This window comes from Macaca nemestrina, chromosome 5, assembly GCF_043159975.1.
Source record: "Macaca nemestrina isolate mMacNem1 chromosome 5, mMacNem.hap1, whole genome shotgun sequence".
Classification (NCBI taxonomy): domain Eukaryota; kingdom Metazoa; phylum Chordata; class Mammalia; order Primates; family Cercopithecidae; genus Macaca; species Macaca nemestrina.
This window is the reverse complement of record NC_092129.1, coordinates 96,712,988-96,732,532: the sequence shown is the minus strand read 5'-3', so window position 1 is coordinate 96,732,532 and position 19,545 is coordinate 96,712,988. Positions and strand designations below refer to the sequence as shown.

Genomic DNA, 19,545 nt, shown 5'->3' with positions numbered 1-19,545 from the left:
AATTAAATAGCTCTTCATAAATATAGGCACTAAGCCAAAGATTTTTTACTTAACCATCACAAACTTAATTGTCCTGAAGGTTCCTTACACAAGGATGGTTAGAAAAGTGGGATGTGAGTCCCAGAGGCCAAGGACCAGACCCACCATCACAGACAGGTCAGGGCACTGAGACCCTGTGATTAACTGTTGGAACAGTATCATGTGCTTGAAGAACACCTATCATACCAATAGTATTCCTAAAAATTTTGAATAAGAACATGAAACCCCTCAACAACCACATGTTCCATAAAGTTCTAAAGACAAAGATTTAAAACTAATTTAAAATGTTATTTTGTTAATTTATTAACACAATGCAGTAATTTGTGAGTTTTACTACCTGGAAGATCGTGTCCATGAGGAATTGATGAGCTGTATGAATGGTAGACTCTCGGCTTCTTTCTGGTTTCTCATTTTCTGTCTCCTTATGGGCTCTGTCTGTTCTGGGGTCTTGGTCTTCCTCTGTTTTAACAGTTTGAATCTCCACTTCCATCTCATCAAAGCCTATTTTCATTTAAGGACATAATTTTACTTATCATAACACTAGCCTGATGACTGACCAAGCCTTTGCTATTGCCCGTTAATCCTGACAATTAATCAAACTTCATTCCTTCACTCTCCAACACATTTCCACATGTTGATTTCAGAGGTTTCTTTCTGAGACACTCATTGCCAATCCTTACTCTCTAAACTCCTCTCCTCCTCACCTGATATTGAAGGCAGCGTTCTGGGAAAGGGAATAGGGGAAATTTTGGGTTGTCCTAAGAAGCCTTTTAAAACTGTTTGATTCCTGAAACTATATGCATGTAAAACATTGATAGAAATAAAAACTAAAAGCCACAATTCCATTTTACAGATGAGGAAACTGAGGCAAAGAAAAGATGAATAATTTGCTTCAACTTGTGAGGTGAGAGGCAAAGCCTGGATTGTCACATAGGGCAGTTAAACGTTGTAACAGTTCTAACACTCCTGAGAGGACAGGATTCGAATTTGGCAAGTTCTTTTGAATTTGCATTTATTCAATTGCTGATAAAGTTATTTTTTTGCCAAGTAATAGAACTTGATTAGCTATGAAAGGGAAACCCCTCATTCTTTTTCTTTTAATATTTTACTGCATTTGATGCTAATAGCATATACTTTTATATAATTGAAAATATCATTTCTCTAATAATATACCTTCTCATCATAGCTGTAGTAAGTATACTATTCTGGTTTCTTCTATATATTTTTTAAAAACTGATGAGATTTTGCCAGAAATATAAGTTTCAGGGGACTCCTTGAAGGATGGTGTCCCGTAACACCCACCCCTGTCCATATTTTTGTTTTCTGGTCCCAAATAAAATATAGTGAAATTATTATAGGCAAATTATTCATCTAAGCCATGGATTAGGACATGGAACTGAACACCAGACTACAGTGAGAGACAACTGACTACTTCAAGTCAGACAGCCTGGGAAGGATTTGCTCACTAGCAGGACTCACCCAAGGGTGCTGTGGTGCTCGACTTGATTTCCTCTGGCTTCAGCTGCTCCACGTCTGCTGCTTTGAGCTCCTCCTGCTCCTCTGTGTCCATGAGGGTGTCTTCTATCTCCTCCTCTTCCTGATCCCTGCCAGAGTCTTTTGCAGACTGTTGCTGTTCTTTGCTGGCCACATCTGTCAACAAAGCATGCACCCACACATAAAAATCCTAGTTATTTGCAGAACAAAATAATGATAAGTGGGTATGGTTTCTGTCATCCTAGCTTCCAAAATGCTACTGATGCAAGTCGTGCCACTGACCAGCTATGTGGCTTGGAGACTTGTCTGTGCCCAAGATTTCCTATTGACCTACTGACATAATGAACTGCCTGTTCCCTACCTCCTACAGAAATTATGAGGATATAGTGAAACTATACATGTGACCACAAAAATAGGGTGTTTAACTGTGCTACAGGGTGATTCTAACAATAATTTATTATATATTTTCAAATGACTAAAAGAACAGATCTGAATGTTCCCACACAAAGAAATGATAAATGTTTGAGGTGGTAGATGTTCTAATTATCTTGACTTGATCATTAAACATTGTATACATGTAGCAAAACATCACACTGTACCCCACAAATTATGTATCATTATTGTAGGTCAATTAAAAATAATAAAAAGTAGTAGAAAACAAGGCACAGGAAGACAAACATGGGAATAGGAATCCCAGCATTGTGATCTTGGATGAGTTCTTAAACCACTTGGCCTCAGTGTCCTTACCTATACAACAGAGATGCTCTGGCTCATAGGATTATTTGAGGAAGTTTGTGATCATGCAGCAAAGGCTCAGGAAAGTTTTTTGGCACCAAGCAAAAGCTCAATACATTGACTAAGAAGAAAGAAATGTCCAGTACTAAGAAACCCTGATATCAGGGTTTAGATGTGGCCAACTGTTATTTTTAACTATTATATTTAAGGATATTTAAAGGGTTTATACTAAACCAAGATCTTAATCATCTTCACTTGGTTACAGATCCCTTTGTACCAAAAATAAACTCTATTTCTGCACATTTCTTATGTTTACAAAGCCATTTCCTTTCTCCCCTGATACAAATGTGTACTATTAGCTGCCAAGCACAGTCACACAGCACAAGCTCTTACAGAGAGCTCAGTGGACAAAGGCAGCAGTTTTCCCAGGACCATACCATAGGTCTGTGCATCGTATGCGTCGCTGCCTTGTTTAATGTGCTCAAATGCATCTGCATCCTCCACCTGGGCCTGGGGCTGCTGAGCTGGCCCCTGCTCGGCGTGGCTGTCCGTATCCACAGTCCTCAGCCTCTTGTGCACACGCTCATTGTGATCACCCATGGAACGTTCATTGTCAGCCTGCCCAGGTTTCCTCTTAAAACTCTGTGAGAAATACAAAGATATTCATCAGAGCCTTGCCTGTCATGACAAAAGGACTCAAAATAAACATAATATCCATCTATAGGGGACAGGATAAGTAAATCAGGTGTAGCCATACAAGAATGGAATTCAATACAGCTATTACAAAGAATAGGAGCTCTATATACTTATATAGAACAATCTATGATATCTAAAATGAAGGCAAAGAAACACACTTTCACACATCCATATATGCAGAAAGTATCTCTGAAAGAAGAAAGAATTGGTAATACCAATTTGCTCTGAGGAGGGTCCCTTGGGAACAGGAATAGGATATAGGCTTTTTAGGGGATTGGTTTTTTACACTAATTTTGCATCATGTGAATAAATTATACCCTACTTAAAAAACTGACTCTTAAAAAAGCAAAAGCCTATGGACAATGAAAAGAGTGAGACGGTTGGTGCTGGACAGCAGCACAGAGCACTTGGCTCTTAAGACTTCATGGCCGGAATCAGGGGTCGGGGAGAGACACAGGCAGGGAAGAAGCCCAGTGACGGGATCCCACTGGGTAAACCCCATGGTCCTGGTCTGCTCACCAAGGCTGCTATAATATCTGATGGGATAGCAAAAGCAGGAGTATAGCTTTTTTTTTTTTTAAAGCACTACATTTGGAACATCTTTTTCTACATGCTGCCTTCACCTAAGTTTAGCTGAGGAGTGATAGAAACCTGTGTGTTTTTCCTGGTGTGCTTCTGGGAAGTCAACTGGGCAATGAAATTTGATTCATGGCCTTCTGCCTGGTTTGCATCTGCGGCTCCACTTCCGTGTTCCTAGGAAATCCAAGCCATAAAAGAATGAGGTGAAAGAAGCTATTACAAGTCCCTGGTTACTGTGCTGCATTGAATACAACTTCTCTCACTGCTATTCTTTATTCTCAGTCATATAATCACTCCTGCCTACCTGCCAGCTCTGGAACTCATCGTAACTAAGGCCTGGCCTACAGGCAGAAACAGGAGTGTCTAGGTACAGACCTTATGTTACCCTCTCAGGGGCCTTTGTAAGGCTGCTTAGTTCTTTGCAGGAGTATTATGTCTCACTCCAAAGGCAGGACAGACCTCAAATAGAAACCAGGCTTCATCATCAACCAGCTAGGTACACTTGAGGTTGTCATTTAACTTTACTGAGGTGTATTTTTCTCAAATATACAATGAAGAAAAGAGTACAATATCATCTATCTCATGGGGACACAGTGAGGACTTGCTGAAGTAATGAAAATGCTTAGCACCTAATGGGTGCTCAATGAATAACTGTGGTGGTGGCTGTGTGGTAGTCATAGGGTATAAGCAATATAAATGGTTGTTATTGTCAGTAAGAACTAGGACTCAAAGAGACTAAAGTTATCCAGAATCACCACTGTAACCAGCAGGTCCTGTGTTGACATTCCAGGTTCTTTCCATAGCACCCAGCAACCTGAATTGTGGCCATATCAGAACACATCACCACCAGATCCAAGAATGAAAAAGTTATTTGCTTTTTAAATTAAACATTTAGAAACCTGATGATAAGAAAGGAAAAGAAAAACATCGTTAAAGGTATACATTGCCTGAAGTCTAAATTCCATTTGCTTCCTGAAGAGCTTTCTGAAAAACACGAACCTGATTCTCCCATCTAGAGCTATCAGTCTAACAACTTTTTCTTATTATGCACACCACTTAAATACACCCGATATTCCAGGGTTTGTCCTGGGAGGCATATAAAAATAAGTATCAGTCATGCCCCCACACAACAACGTTTCAGTCGAGGAAAGACTGCATGTACACTGGTGGTCCCATAAGATAATAACACGCTTTCACTATATCTTTTCCATGTTTAGATTCACAAATACTTACATTGTGTTACAACTGCCTGCAGTATTCAGTACAGTAACACACTGTACAGGTTTGCAGCCTAGGGGCAATTGGCTTTACCATCGAGGTTTGTGTAAGTACACTCTATGGTGTTTGCACAATGACAAAATTGCCGAATGAGGCATTTTTCAGAATGTATCTCTGTCTTTAAAAAAATAATTGTTCAGTCACACGTTGCTTAAAGAATGAGATGTGGGCCGGGCGCAGTGGCTCAAGCCTGTAATCCCAGCACTTTGGGAGGCCGAGATGGGCGAATCACAAGGTCAGGAGATCGAGACCATCCTGGCTAACACAGTGAAACCCTGTCTCTACTAAAAAATACAAAAAACTAGCTGGGCGAGGTGGCGGGTGCCTGTAGTCCCAGCTACTCAGGAGGCTGAGGCAGAAGAATGGCGTAAACCCGGGAGGTGGAGCTTGCAGTGAGCTGAGATCGCGCCACTGCACTCCAGCCTGGGCGACAGAGCGAGACTCCATCTCAAAAAAAAAAAAAAAGGCCGGGCGCGGTGGCTCAAGCCTGTAATCCCAGCACTTTGAGAGGCCGAGACGGGCGGATCACGAGGTCAGGAGATCGAGACCATCCTGGCTAATATGGTGAAACCCCGTCTCTACTAAAAAATACAAAAAAAAAAACTAGCCGGGCGAGGTGGTGGGCGCCTGTAGTCCCAGCTACTCGGGAGGCTGAGGCAGGAGAATGGCGTAAACCCGGGAGGCGGAGCTTGCAGTGAGCTGAGATCCGGCCACTGCACTCCAGCCTGGGCGACAAAGCGAGACTCCGTCTCAAAAAAAAAAAAAAAGAATGAGATGTGATCTGTTAGATGTCAACAACAAAACAAACAACAAAATAACGACACATAAACCAACTAATGCTACACAGAATGTGATGTCAGACAGGGAGAAGAGACCCTACTAAGAGGCAGCTGGCGGCTGCAGTGAAACCATTGATCACCTCTTTCCCCTGCTCCTTCTCTGGTGCGGCCCCAGCCAGCTCCACGGCCTGTGTGCTTTGCATGTTCTCCACACCAGTCTGCCCACAGGAGGCATGCTCCTTCCTCTCCAAAACCTCTGGCACCTGCTCCTCTGTATCAGAGTCCTCCCGTTCTTCTTCCTGCTTCTGCAGAGAAATCAAACACGGCATTAAATGCTCTAGGAGAACAGCATAAGGTGGGAGACCCTGCAACAAGCAGGCTTCCCCACTCCTCAGCGAGGGTCTTAAAACAGAAACCTAGAACTCCTTGGAAGTGCCACATGTTGATGGAGGAGTATCCTAAAAGGGATTCTAAGGGGAATAACGTGACTTCTCCTCCTCCTCATTATTTTTAATGAAAAAAGCCAGACATCCCATGATACCTGGGGCTGGAAACCTTGGTCAGCAGGGCCATTCTCTCCACCTTCTTCGTCGGCATCCTTGTCTTTTTCCTCGTCTTTTTCCTCCAGAGACTGCTGCTGCTCCTCGGAGTGTTCTTCAGGATGCTGAGCAGCATCCCCATCTTGATCATCAGCTCCTGTGTCCATTTCCTCCTCCCCTTTGGCCTTGTCATCTTCACTGGGGCCTTCCTCGGGCTCCTGTGGACTCTGACTTTCATTCTGGTCAGTCTCAGTCTCTCTTTCCTCAGCTTCATGACCTGCTTCTTCTGGTTTTTCTTTTATCTCCAAAGGATTCTCTTCTGTATAGATACAACAAAAAGGAACGCAGAATTTTTTAAACTTACATGATTTCTTAAGCTGGGAGCTAGTTATGCAAGTTTTGTCTTATTACAATTCTATAAACCAGCGAGTGGCAAATTGTGACCCATAGGCCAAATCTGGCCTCCACATGTTTCTATGAAGAAAGTTCTACTGGCCGGGCACAGTGGCACATGCCTATAATCCCAACACTTTGGGAGGCTGAGACGGAAGGATCGCTTGAGTTCAAGACCAGCCTGGGCATGCATCATAGTGAGACCCCATCTTTTACAAAAAATAAAAAATTAGCCAAGCATGGCGGCATGCACCTATGGTCTTGGCTACTCAGGAGGCTGAGGCAGGAGGATCACTTGAGCCCAGGAGGTCAAGGCTGCAGTGAACTATGATCACGCCCCAGTACTCCAGCCTGGGTGACAAGGCAAGACCCTGTCTCCAAAAAAAAAGAGTAAAGTTTTTACTGGAACACAGCAACATATATTGTGTTTACCCCATCCATTTTGTACTGCCTATGGCTGCTTTCACTCTACAACAGTAGAACTGAGTATTTGCAATCGAGAGCTTATGGTCTGCAAAGCCTAAAATATTTAATATCTGATGCTTTATAGAAAAAGTTTGCCTATCTTTGTTTTAAACCATATACATACAGTTGTTTTAATGGCACATTTCATTAAAAAATAATAGCTAATCTACCCCCAAAAAACCCCCATAAACAAACAAAAAAAAATAGGAAAATTTTAGGCCAACAATAGGAAATGACAGCTTAATGCTCAATTATTGTGAACAACTGGTGGATGTCATGATCATATACAGAAAATACAACTCACACTGAAATAGAAACCGTCTTATTTTGAAAAAGTTTTATCCAAAGAGCTTTTATATACTTTGGACACTTCAAAAATCAGTTATTAGCAAATTCTTAAAATAACTCTTACTATTTTTATTTTTATTTTTTTTGAGACGGAGTCTCGCTCTTGTTGCCCAGGCTGGCGTGCAGTGGCACAATCTCGGCTCACCGCAACCTCTGCCTCCAGGGTTCAAGCGATTCTCCTGCCTCAGCCTCCAGAGTAGCCAGGATTACAGGCATGCGCCACCACACCGGGCTAATTTTGTATTTTTAGTAGAGACGGTGTTGGTCCATGTTGGTCAGGCTAGTCTCGAACTCCCAACCTCAGGTGATCCGCCCGCCTTAGCCTCCCAAAGTGCTGGGATTACAGGCATGAACTACTGCACCCGGCTAATTTTTTAATTTTTTAGAGACAGAGTCTCGTTCTGTTACCCAAGCTGGAGTGCAGTGGCAACATCATGGCCCACTGTAGCCTCACACCTCCTGGGCTCAAGCGATTCTCTCACCTCAGCCTCCTGAGTAGCTGGGACTACAGGTGTGTGCCACCATGCCCAACTATTTTTTTCTTTGATAGAGACAGGGTCTCACTATGTTGTTCAGGTTGGTCTCAAACCCTGAGCTCAAGTGATTCTCCCACCTTGGCTTCCCAAAGTGTTGAGAAGCCTTACAGGCATAAGCCTCTGTAACCAGCCTATTGGTTTTCTTTTTCCATTGTCTATTATTCAATTAGCAAATGATTTTAAATAATTGTTCCTTAGTTATAAAACGAGTCTGGCTATTTAAAAGCAGATAGCTTATTACATTCTCAGTGGATTTTAATTTTCTTAATTTTATGCTTTCTTGGTTATTGACTTTGTTTGCAACTAGATTCCAAAATTAATTTTTACCTAAATGGCACCTCTTATTATTCCTTTGTAACTTGCTATCTTTGTTCTAATACAGCATTATAAAAATATACATATATATATTTTAAATGGATGTTATAACTATGTAACTGACTCATTTATCAGCAAGGCCAGCTCACATCTTTCTGTCTGATTAAGCAGCAGGAATGGGGCCCTGTTACGGGGGCACCGCCAACACAATGCTCTCAACTAATGCCAGCTGACACCCCTAAAGGACTCACTAGAGTTGAAAAATGGACGACAAAGGCACTAAATACTGTCATATGCCATGTGATTTCTCTTGGGATTAGTCTTGTTCCCCACTGCATGTGACAATCAATAACTAAAACCATCATTTCCCTAAAAAAGCTATAACCGGACTCCATGACAGCTTGGTATACCTAGACTGCACAGTGTTTACACCATCCCATGAGATGGGACACACAGTAATGGCTGTGAAGAGACAGTGCTGTGTATGAAGCACCACCAGGGCATAGCAGTGCCAAAAGTGATAATAGGACGTGATAGTAGTTTGAGAAACACCTACTGGTTGATGAGCTCTAGGGATAATCACATGAGAAATATTACAAAGGAAAGGCAAACCATTTTCTCAAACTGGGATTGAGCCAACCAAACATGATTTATCACCTGGCCATGATACTGAGCTAGCTCTCAAAAGAGAAATCAGTTACTGTTCAGTAGTGAGTTCTAACTGGTCTCTTTGTTTCTGAAAGACGCACCTTCTCCTTCTTCATTGTCGGTGTCCTCACCACCATTCTTGTCTTCACTGTCGAGGTTCAAGTCATCCGGAAGGTCCAAGGCCTCGGGTTCTGGCAGCTTTTCCTGATTGCCATGGTAAGGGTCCACCTCATTTTCATCATATTCCCTCTTTGGGACAATGGAGACAACGGGGATAAAATAAAAATACCATTGTTTTTAAAAGTAGAATTCCCATAAAATCAGCTCTAAGTATTTACACTGTGAGAGAATACAGTATCTATTCCCTAAAATTATCTGCACACATTAGTATTTTATTTTTAGAACTTTCATGTTGGAATCTCAGATTTCACTTTCTGTGCGGTTCTCCAAGGACAAGTGGTGCTATGTTACTCAATCTCAAAGAAACTTACAAGAAGAAATAAGAAGGGATCACAGGTTTTAGCTTCTCATCTATAGCATAAGCCCAAACAACATGTGTACTACCCTGTCAGGAACCAACAGTTAGATATTTTATGTCCCGTTAAGAGCCTCTGTTGCATATTCTTTTATGAGGTAATGGGGGAGCAGTCAACAAATAGGGGAAAAAATGTCTCGAGACACCTCGAGAACTATACAGTTCAAGAGCCTTGAGTCAAGAGAGCAGATCAGTTTCAAATCTTCATTACCTCATCTATTTGTTCATTAATTTTGTCTTCACCTTCTCCACCATCATCAGCTTCTGATTCTTCCTTTTCTTCCTTCTTATCTTTCTGGCTTTTATCTTTGTTTGAATTGCCACTATCCAAGTTGTCATCTTTAGCAACAAGTTCAGAATCTTCCTAAATGTCAGAGGAAGAAAAAACAATCATCACACTCAATTCCAGAAACTGTTTCTGCATTAGTTGACTTTTAGACATGCATAATTTCTGCCTACTGGACCTACCCCATGGATGGCTGATGAAGTGCCATCCATGACGTAGAGAAAACAATGCAGGTCTCCATGATGGCAGCAATATTATTAGGTGTGTGAATAGTGGGGTGAGTTGGATAATTCATTGTATCACCCTGGGCTGTTGCAGTGTTACACTCAGCCCTGTAGTTCTCCCAAGCTGTGAGCTGGAAAAATTCAGTGGCCTATAGGAGAATCAGCTTAGAACATCTACACAGGGTCTTGTTCATCCTCCTCCATAACACATGGGATGACTCAGCTCAAGCTACTCTTAGCTCTGAATGTAATCAATGAGATAGGATAGAAAAAAGAAAAAGAGGAATGGAAAAAAGAGAACAAAAACAAATACAGAAAAAGAAGAGAAGTAAATGACAGAGAATGCTAGGTGGTAGGCAGATTACCTCCTCTCAGTTTGTTTGGAAGGGGGGAAATCTTTTAATTACCTCATCCATTCCTGGTCCTGTTTCTTCAGTTTTATTGTCTTCTTCCTCCTCATCTTCCTCCTCATCGTCATCACCCCAAAGCCTCTCATCTAGTTTGTCAGCTTCCTCACCATTGAGATCGCCCATCTGTTTATCCAGGTCTCCGCCCTCACTATCTGATTTCTCATCATCCTCTTCTGAAAGGGAAGGCACTGAGCTTAGTTAGGCAGATCTCCAAACTGACCCAGTCATGTGTATGTAAGAGGGGTGTGGACCTGATTCCCTGGCAAGGGACCCACCAGGGATTGACTGCCTTTTTCTATAGAACACATCCTCCAGGTGGAGGCCTTTAGATCTACTGACACAGACATAGTCTTACTGTGTTTTGCCAAGTGGAGGCACAAGGAAGCCTATAATGTGTGAACAGATGGTAAAATGAGTAAGGAAATACCTACAAGGATGTCTAGTTTTGGTGCTGGGACATTATGGGACTCAGCAACCTGAGTTTTGTGTCTGAAATGATGGGGTTGGACTAGGTGGTTTCCATGGGTCCTCCCCATCTTCAATATACTGCTATGATATTTTCCAACATCTAAAATCAGGTCTCAATCAGAATTGTCGTCATTTGTCTTTGCACAGGGTCTACTTTGCAAAAGGTCATATCCTATGTGCCTTAGGCCAACTGCCACAAAGGTCAACTTTCATTTCTGCAAGATACTCATTTTAGAATAAGACACAGTATCTCAAATTGGACAGAAATTTGGGGCAAGGGCTGAATTATGGTACAAACATATGTGACAGATGACGATGTACTTTAAAAAAATCAAATTCTCAAATAATTTTTAATGACAGGGAGAATTTTCTTAAGATGTTAAATGAAAAAAGCAGGCCCAACGCGGTGGCTCATGCCTGTAATTCCAGCACTTTGGGAGGCTGAGGTGGGCAGATCACGAGGTCAGGAGATCGAGACCATCCTGGCTAACACGGTGAAACCCTGTCTTTACTAAAAACACACACACACACACACACACAAAAATTAGCCGGGCGTGGTGGTGGGCACCTGTAGTCCCAGCTACTTAGGAGGCTGAGGCAGGAGAATGGCGTGAACCTAGGAGGCAGAGTTTGCAGTGAGCCGAGATTGTGCCACTGCACTCCAGCCTGCGGGACAGAGCGAGACTCCGTCTCAAAAAAAAAAAAAAAAAAAAAAAAAAAAAGCAGACTACAGAACTGTATATGGTCTGTGTGTGTGTATACATGCAATAAATGGAAAGAAATATACCACAATTTACTAAGTGCTATGGGTGGTAGGCCTAAGGGGGGATCTATTTCTTTTCTACATTTTTGTTCCAAATCATCTACAACAAACATCTACTATTTTTCTGATTAGGAATAAAAGGTATTTTAAACACTACAGAACAATTTGCCTTTTGTTGAGAGCCCAGCTCCATTAGGGATCATCTCCTTTCAGGCTTCCCTGAAGGACACTACTGAGCCACTGCATCTAACACATGAGGCAGCTAGAACATCAGTCAATGTGAGAAGAATCTATGAGAGACCAGGGACTTCTGCCTCAGTGGAGGTGGTGACAGCACATGCAGTTGCTGAGGCTTTCATTTGCAGTTAAGCACAGTAACCAACTTATTTCAAAAGATTATATTAGGTTCCTTATTAGAAACATGGAATTTCCTGGATAAAATATTTATGCTTTCAAAAACAAGAATGAAGTGACAGATAATCTGAAACCTTGTTCTTCAAGCTCCCCATCATGCATTTTCCCGTCAAAGTCTTCTGACATCTCAATGGCATTATCCTCGCCCTTAATATCAGATTTTGAATCAGGATCCTCTTTGTCTTTTTCTTGACCCTTCTGAAATGTATCTTCCACCTACATAAAAAAGTATTACAGTAAACATAATAAATGAAACTTTACCAATGTTTGCTTCAGCTCTGAGATATAAATGCCAACGTTAATGGTGTAAAAATATATTTGGGAGAGGAAAAAAAAAGAGAAACAACAGAGATAGCCACATGGAATTTGTAAAATTTCTGGAGTTAGTTTCCACTTATTGTAATCAGAGAGTATAGAATTTTGTTCAGGTTTTCTTATTGGGAATTGTAAAAATAGTCCCAGAGACATTTGCAAGAATATATATTCTTTGTAGGATAAAAAGTTCATCAATCTTTTATTATCCAATTCTTTAATACTATTTTTGTCACTATGACTGCTGAAAGACAGTGGCCCAAGATAATCTTGTTCATTCTTCCTTGGTTTATATATTTCTTTTATAAAAAATTATTTTTTATGTTTTTAGACAGGGTCTCACTATGTTGCCCAGCCTGGAGTGCAGTGGTACAACCATGGCTAACTGCAGCCTCAACCTCCTGGGATCAAGCAATCCTCTGCCTCAGCCTCCCCAGTAGCTGGGACCACAGGGACATACAACCACACCTGGCTAACTTTTTATTTTTTGCTAGAGATGTGGCCTTGACATGTTGCCCAGGTTGGTCTCGACTCCTGGGCACAAGCAATTCTCCTGCCTTAGCCTCCCAAAGTGGTGGGATTACAGGTGTGAGCAACTGAGCCCAGGCTAATTTATATGTTTCTATATAATTGATGTGATATTTGGGGCAAAAAGTTTTGTGATTGTTACCTCTTTCATTATGGTTGATTTTTGAAAGTTCTTTTTAAGGCTGGGCACAGTAGCTCATGCCTGTAATCCCAGTACTTTGGGAGACCGAGGCAGGTGGATCACAAGGTCAGGAGTTCGAGACCAGTCTGGCCAAGATGGTGAAACAGTGTCTCTACTAAAAATACAAAAATGAGCAAGGCGTGGTGGTGGGGGCCTGTAATCCCAGCTACTCAGGAGGCTGAGGCAGGATAACTGCTTGAACCCAGGAGGTAGAGGTTGTGGCGAGCTGAGATCACTGCACTCTAGCCTGGGTGACAGAGCAAGACTCCGTTTCAAAAAAAAAACAAAAACAAAAACAAAAAAAACGAAGTCCTTTTTAAAATACAAAAGTCATGGCCAGGCATGGTGGCTCACGCCTATAATCCCAGCACTTTGGGAGGCTGAGGCGGGCAGATCACTTGAGGGGTCAGGAGTTTGAGAACAGCTTAGCCAACATGGCAAAACCCTGTCTCTACTAAAAATACAAAAACTACCCTGTCGTTGTGGCGTGTGCCTGTAATCCCAGCTACCTGGGAGACTGTGGCATGAGAATAGCTTGAACCCGGGAGCCGAGACTACGCCACTACACTCCATCCTGGGGGACAGAGCAAGACTCTGTCTCCAAAATAAAATAAAAACAAGTTTCCCCGTAACACCTCCATCCTCGAAGCCTCTCAAAGAATGACTACCAATAACATTCTAGTGAACCTTTGACTTTTTTCTATGAATACACCAACATATACTTAGTGATACAGGTGATAGCTATCAATACCTGCCTCCCAACATCTTTTTAAACAAAAAAGAGATCATGCTTTACAGACTGTTATGCAATCTGCTTTTTTCATTTTTATTTTTCTGAAACAAGCTCTTGCTCTATCATCCAGGCTGGAGTGCAATGGTGCGATCTTGGCCCACTGCAACCTCCACCTCCCAGGTTCAGGCGATTCTCCTGCATCAGCCTCCTGAGCAGCTGGGATTACAGGTGCATGTCACCACACCCACCTAATTTTTGTATTTTTAGTAGAGACAGAGTTTTGCCATGTTGGCCAGGCTGGGTTTTGTTTTAATTTTATAGAGACAGTGTCTCCCTATGTTGCCCAGGCTGGTCTTGAACTCCTGGCCTCAAGGGATCCTCCTGCCTTGGACTCCCAAAGTACTAGGAATCCAGGCGTGAGCCACCACACCCAGACTGTAAAACACATCTTTTCTTAAAAACATCTCAGCCAGGTGTGGTGGCTCATGCCTGTCATCCTAACTACTCAAGAGGCTAATACAAGAGGACTCCTTGAGTCCAAGAGTTCATGGCTGCAGTGAGCTATGATTATAGAACTGTACTCCAGCCTGGGCAAGACAGCAAGACCTCATCTCTTAAAGAAATAAGATCCTTAGGTTATTTTCATGTTGATACATACAAAACCATCTCATTCTGCTTCATTCATACTTTTATCATTGTTCTGCATGGATGGTGCCATAATTCTTTTCTGATGAATATTTGGATTGTTTCACAATTTTCACCATATAAATAATGCTATAGTAAATATCCATGTGCAGACATATATACACACTCATATACCTATTTATCTTTGACACTAGCATTTCTATAAGAAAACATGGAATTTGGGGGTCAATGAATACACATAATTTAAAATTCAGCAGACACTACCAAATTGTTCTGGAAGCTTTGTAATCCACGTAACGTTTTTTGCATGAACTGTACTTTTCTATTAGGTTTGCATTTTTTTTTTTGACTTTTTTTTTTCTATTAGAAAAGTAGTATACAGTGATTAAGTCAGACTTGAGAAATACAGAAAGGCCAAAATAACAAAGCCATTATCTAAGGATAATATAGGTCCAAAAAAAAAAAGTTAGAGCTCCATAACATAAATACTAGCATTATTCTTTTGGCTTTTAATTTCTTTTCAGTTTTCTCTGCCAAGGAAGAGAGGGAATTTGAATTGGTTTTCTCCTTTATTTTTAATAACTATAAAATTACCTTAAATACAAGTTTCTGATCTGATTTAACTTAGAATGTAAGTGATACACCCAACACACACAAATCACTCCCAAATGAGACAGGCATTTTAAAAATCCATGCAGTGTAACAATCTTAGTCCACAACATCTGAATAGTTCAGAAGGTTGCTTGACTCCAACCAAAAACGATACAGATTTTTTAAAACTCTCTATGCCTAAAAGATATACAACAGCAAAACCTATTAACAGCAAATTTTGGCATTATTGTTTAATGCAATTATCACTTAAGATAGGCCTTTTATGCTTAAAAATACTATCAAAAATACTCTAGAAAATTTCAGCAAATATCTGCCCATTAAAAAAAAAAAAAAAAGTAAAAATCATCTCCTCCCTAATTATAGCCACAACCAATGACGGAGTTGCCAGGTTCCTTCCTGTGGATTTTAGGCTTTTTATTTACACCCACAGCCCAAGCACCAATATATCTAGGGCTCTGTAGATCACACATTAAAAACAGCCTAGTAAAAACCATTTTTATGTGTAACTTACATATTGAAAAGAAAGAGAGTGATCTTCTGTCAACTGTATACCCATGTGAAAACGTACCTGTTCTTCATTTTCTATCTGGTCACTCACATCCTTCATGCCCTCGCCTTCTCCAATTCCACCTCCCTCATAGTCATGGAACTCAGTTGCTCCCTCTCCAGCTGAATCTTCCATAAATTCTTTGGGCAAGCAAAATCCCTTAGAAAAAAGAAAAAGGAAGTGAACAATTAGGCACAAAAGCAATTTTAAAAGGGGATTTTCATTCTTGCCACAGGAAAACAATTTAAACACATACTGAATTCTTTTTCTAGCTCATTATCTTAAATTTGCTGGAAGTGCAGTAGACTTCTGACATTCTTTTCCTCTTTGGTGCTAACAGTTATGCAGTTTTACAGCTTGACATCAGATTTAACATAGGACTTGACTTTGTAGAAGCTACTGGCATGTCGTCATTTGTCACTTTGCCAAGACAAAAACCTAAATGAAGTATACTAGAAGGACAGTATTTAGGAAAAAGTCCTTGAGCAAGAGAAGAACAGGCTCTGGAGAGAACACAGTCAGACACAGAAATGTTGAAAAAAACTATTTTATACAGGAAAATAACCTGAGAAGAATACTAGCCCGCTGGGCAGAAGTAAAAAGAAAAAGTAGTGACTGTCAATCAGAAATTTTAATTTTGTAAGAGAAAATATATACTATGAAGATATTTGTAAATCTGAGGATGAGAATGCACAAAAAAATAAGCTGCTAATTAGCAAGGAATTAAGATCCAAAAACCAGTAAACACTAATTATGACTTGGTTACACAGAAACAGCTTCCTGTGGATCAAGAGCTTTAATTACAACCTATATCTATTATCTTAGTACTGTCTAACCTACTTTCAAGTTCCCTTGGAACTACTCAGAAGAGATATGAATACAATTTGCATACTTAGAAAAATTTTTAAAAAGGCAAACCCACTTTTAGGACATATATTCTCAGAATGTTGATTGGAAAATACAGTTTGGCTTACTTGCTTGATTTTCCCGTTGAACTACATTATTCAAATGAGAAACATTCAGAGACAGATGAATAAGACCACACAGGAGGGAGTTTCAGATGCCCTTACCAGAGTATATTACTGCAGTTGCTACGTCTGGGATAGCCACAGGGCTCCCAACATTCTACACATAGCAGAACCATTCCTACCCACAAACAGACAAAGGTTTGAAAGGCCAAAGTCATTCTACAGCCTGTCAGACAAAAGCTACAGTGCAAATGGACAAATCTAGCTGAGCCAAATCTCAAGGCACCCGTGCCATACATTTTCCTGCCACTGTCTTTAGCATACAGTGTTTTCTCCAAGAAGCAATGGAATGTTAAGACTAGCTTGGTGCCCACCAGAGGGGGAGAAACCTGAGACTCATTCTTTTACTTATTATTACTACAGATAAACATTTTTATCCTCTTGATACAAGGCATTAGGCTTGGCTTCCACTTTTTAACTCTTTCCAGTATTTCAGAGACTCAGAACTAAGAACTCTTAATTGTTTATAAGAAATCTAGACCCCATCTTCAGTTTGTAAATTCGTATCTTCCTCAAGTACATCTCATCTGTATTTAGCTTGGAGAAAATCTTAGAATGCTAAGGAAGAAGAAAAACAAAACTTATATACTCAAATGCAGGTGGTTCTCACAAAAATGCATACAAGTGTAGGCAGATCTCATTTTACAAATGAGGAAACTGAGGCTTGGTGAGGTTAAGAGAGACCGAGAGCTGGACACCTCTATGACTAGACCTGCCCACACCATGTTGCTATTAGATTTCACTGTCTGCTGCCCCTGAGTTTCAAGGGGAGGGTCTACAATCTCTACAACCTCAGTGCTTTTCACAATACTGGGTACATGCCTGAAAGAACAAATTACTTCCCTGCTAAAGAAAAAAATTGGCCGGGCACGGTGGCTCACACCTGTAATCCCAGCATTTTGGGAGGCCAAGGTGGATGGATCACGAGGTCAGGAGATGGAGACCATTCTGGCCAATGTGGTGAAACCTCCCATCTCTACTAAAAATACAAAAATTAGCCAGGCGTGGTGGCACGTGCCTGTAATCACAATTACAATTTTGGAGACTCTGTCTCCAAAAACAACAAAAAAAACCAAAACAAACCAAAAAAACCACATTTATTTATTTATTTATTTGAGATGGAGTTTTGCTCTTGTTGCCCAGGCTGGAGTGCAATGGCATGATTTTGGCTCACTGCAACCTCTGCTTCCCCGGGTTCAAGCAATTCTCCTGTCTCAGCCTCCCGAGTAGCTGGCATTACAGACACATGCCACCACGCCCGGCTAATTTTTGTATTTTTAGTAGAGATGGAGTTTCATTGTAATATTGGTCAGGCTGGTCTTGAACTCCTGACATCAGGTGATCCACCCACCTCAGCCTCCCAAAGTGCTAGGATTACAGGCGTGACCCACCACGACAGTGGGAAAAAAACTCTAATAATAGGTCCATTATCATTTAATCACAGTTACACCTACATGGTTAAAAGAAGACTTAATAGCCTTAAGGGTTTATCCTACAACTGTAGTTCAAGAGTTAGCTGAAGAGGATTTAAATTGGGGATGGGAAGAGAAGGGTGGTAACAGAAAGCAGCAGCTTTTAAGACAGCTCTGGAGTTTAGGAAACTCATCAGTTTGGGGGATAGGGTAGGTTGGGGATAGGGGGTATCATCTGCAGGTTCCCAGACTTTAGTGGAAACAGCGTTAGCAAAAGGATGCCAGACAAAGCCCTAAATAGTCCACAGGGAGAGCAAATCACATCCTGCTATTTGTGGTGGTCCAAAATAAAACCCTATCACACCAAAGACCAATGATATGAAATTTACTTGGGTCCCTGCTGCTCATAGTGCACCACGTGAACGGTCCTTACCTTCTGGGCAAGCTCCGTAAAGACCTGGGCAAGCACAGAGAGCAGCTTTGCAGTACTACGGTGAGTTGCCAAAGACATGGTCAGGAAGAAGAGGACGAGGTCTGAGTAGCTGGAGAGGACCGGCACCAGGCGCACCAGCAAGGAACAGGATTGGCTGAAGAACTGAGATCAAAACAGAACAAAAGGCCTGCTCACACTGCTTGGCAGGTACCAGATTTCCCTTCTGGAACTAGACAGTGGTGGTAATTGCACAACATTGCGAATGTACTAAATAGTACTAATGGCAAGTTACATGTATGTGTTTGTAACCCCCATCCCACCCCAGTACACACAGTTCACTGAGATTTCTTCATTTACATATATCGTCACAAAAGTACAATCTCAAACCAATGTCTCATTTGGCTAACAATGTTGGTTTTTTAAAAATATAATGTTGGCCAGGCACAGTGGCTTATGTCTTTAATCCCAGCACTTTCGGAGGCCAAGGTGGGTAGACTGCTTGAGCCCAGGAGTTCAAGTTCATGTTGCGTGGGCAACATGGCAAAACCCCATTTCTACAAAAAATACCAAACAAAAAAAAACAGATAGCCAGAACCCATCTCTATAAAACTTTAAAAATCAGCTGGGCACGGTGGTGCATGCCTATAGTGCCAGCTATTTGGGAGGCTGAGGTGGGAGGATCACCTGAGCCCAGGAGGTCAAGGCTGCAGTGAGCCATGGTCGCGCCACCTCTCTCCAGCCTGGACAACAGAATGAGACCATGTCCCAAAATAAAATAAATAATAAAAATAAAGTGTTTATAAATAAATTCTGCTGATTGAAAGTTAGCACTGGAGGCAATGCTACAGAATAACATACAATGTTCTGCAAAGTAAGTTGCTTCTCTGGACTTACTGCAAAGACTACAACTGCTTACTCTTCACTTATTGTAGTGGGAATGGTGTTTACATAGGGTGGCCGCTAAGCCTCCGTTGATAATGTCATCTATCAGTAACATCAAATATTTGGGAGTGTGTAAGATATGAAAGAATCCTAATAGATATTCTGAATGGTTAGCATTTCTGCACCTATGCATCTAACAATTAGCTAGCAAGCCCTAAGCTTTTCAAAGCTTGTCAATGACTTTGCACGTATAAATAAAGAGACCAAGTTCTTAGTGATTTTGGCACC

General features: G+C 41.2%; 1 protein-coding gene across 2 annotated transcripts in view; it reads right to left on the bottom strand.

Annotated features, from left to right (window-relative positions):
- LOC105496567 (midasin AAA ATPase 1) overlaps positions 1–19,545 on the bottom strand; it is a 186,540-nt gene that overhangs the window by 10,321 nt on the left and 156,674 nt on the right. For both annotated transcript variants that reach the window (XM_071096725.1, XM_071096726.1), the window contains exons 83-94: positions 18,376–18,537; positions 15,524–15,661; positions 12,019–12,160; positions 10,297–10,472; positions 9,591–9,743; positions 8,946–9,093; positions 6,142–6,458; positions 5,741–5,905; positions 3,616–3,717; positions 2,706–2,910; positions 1,519–1,689; positions 377–540 (exon numbers count right to left, since the gene is read on the bottom strand). In XM_071096725.1, coding sequence (XP_070952826.1) covers positions 377–540; positions 1,519–1,689; positions 2,706–2,910; positions 3,616–3,717; positions 5,741–5,905; positions 6,142–6,458; positions 8,946–9,093; positions 9,591–9,743; positions 10,297–10,472; positions 12,019–12,160; positions 15,524–15,661; positions 18,376–18,537 — 2,043 coding nt within the window. The remainder of the gene's footprint in view (positions 1–376; positions 541–1,518; positions 1,690–2,705; positions 2,911–3,615; positions 3,718–5,740; positions 5,906–6,141; positions 6,459–8,945; positions 9,094–9,590; positions 9,744–10,296; positions 10,473–12,018; positions 12,161–15,523; positions 15,662–18,375; positions 18,538–19,545) is intronic.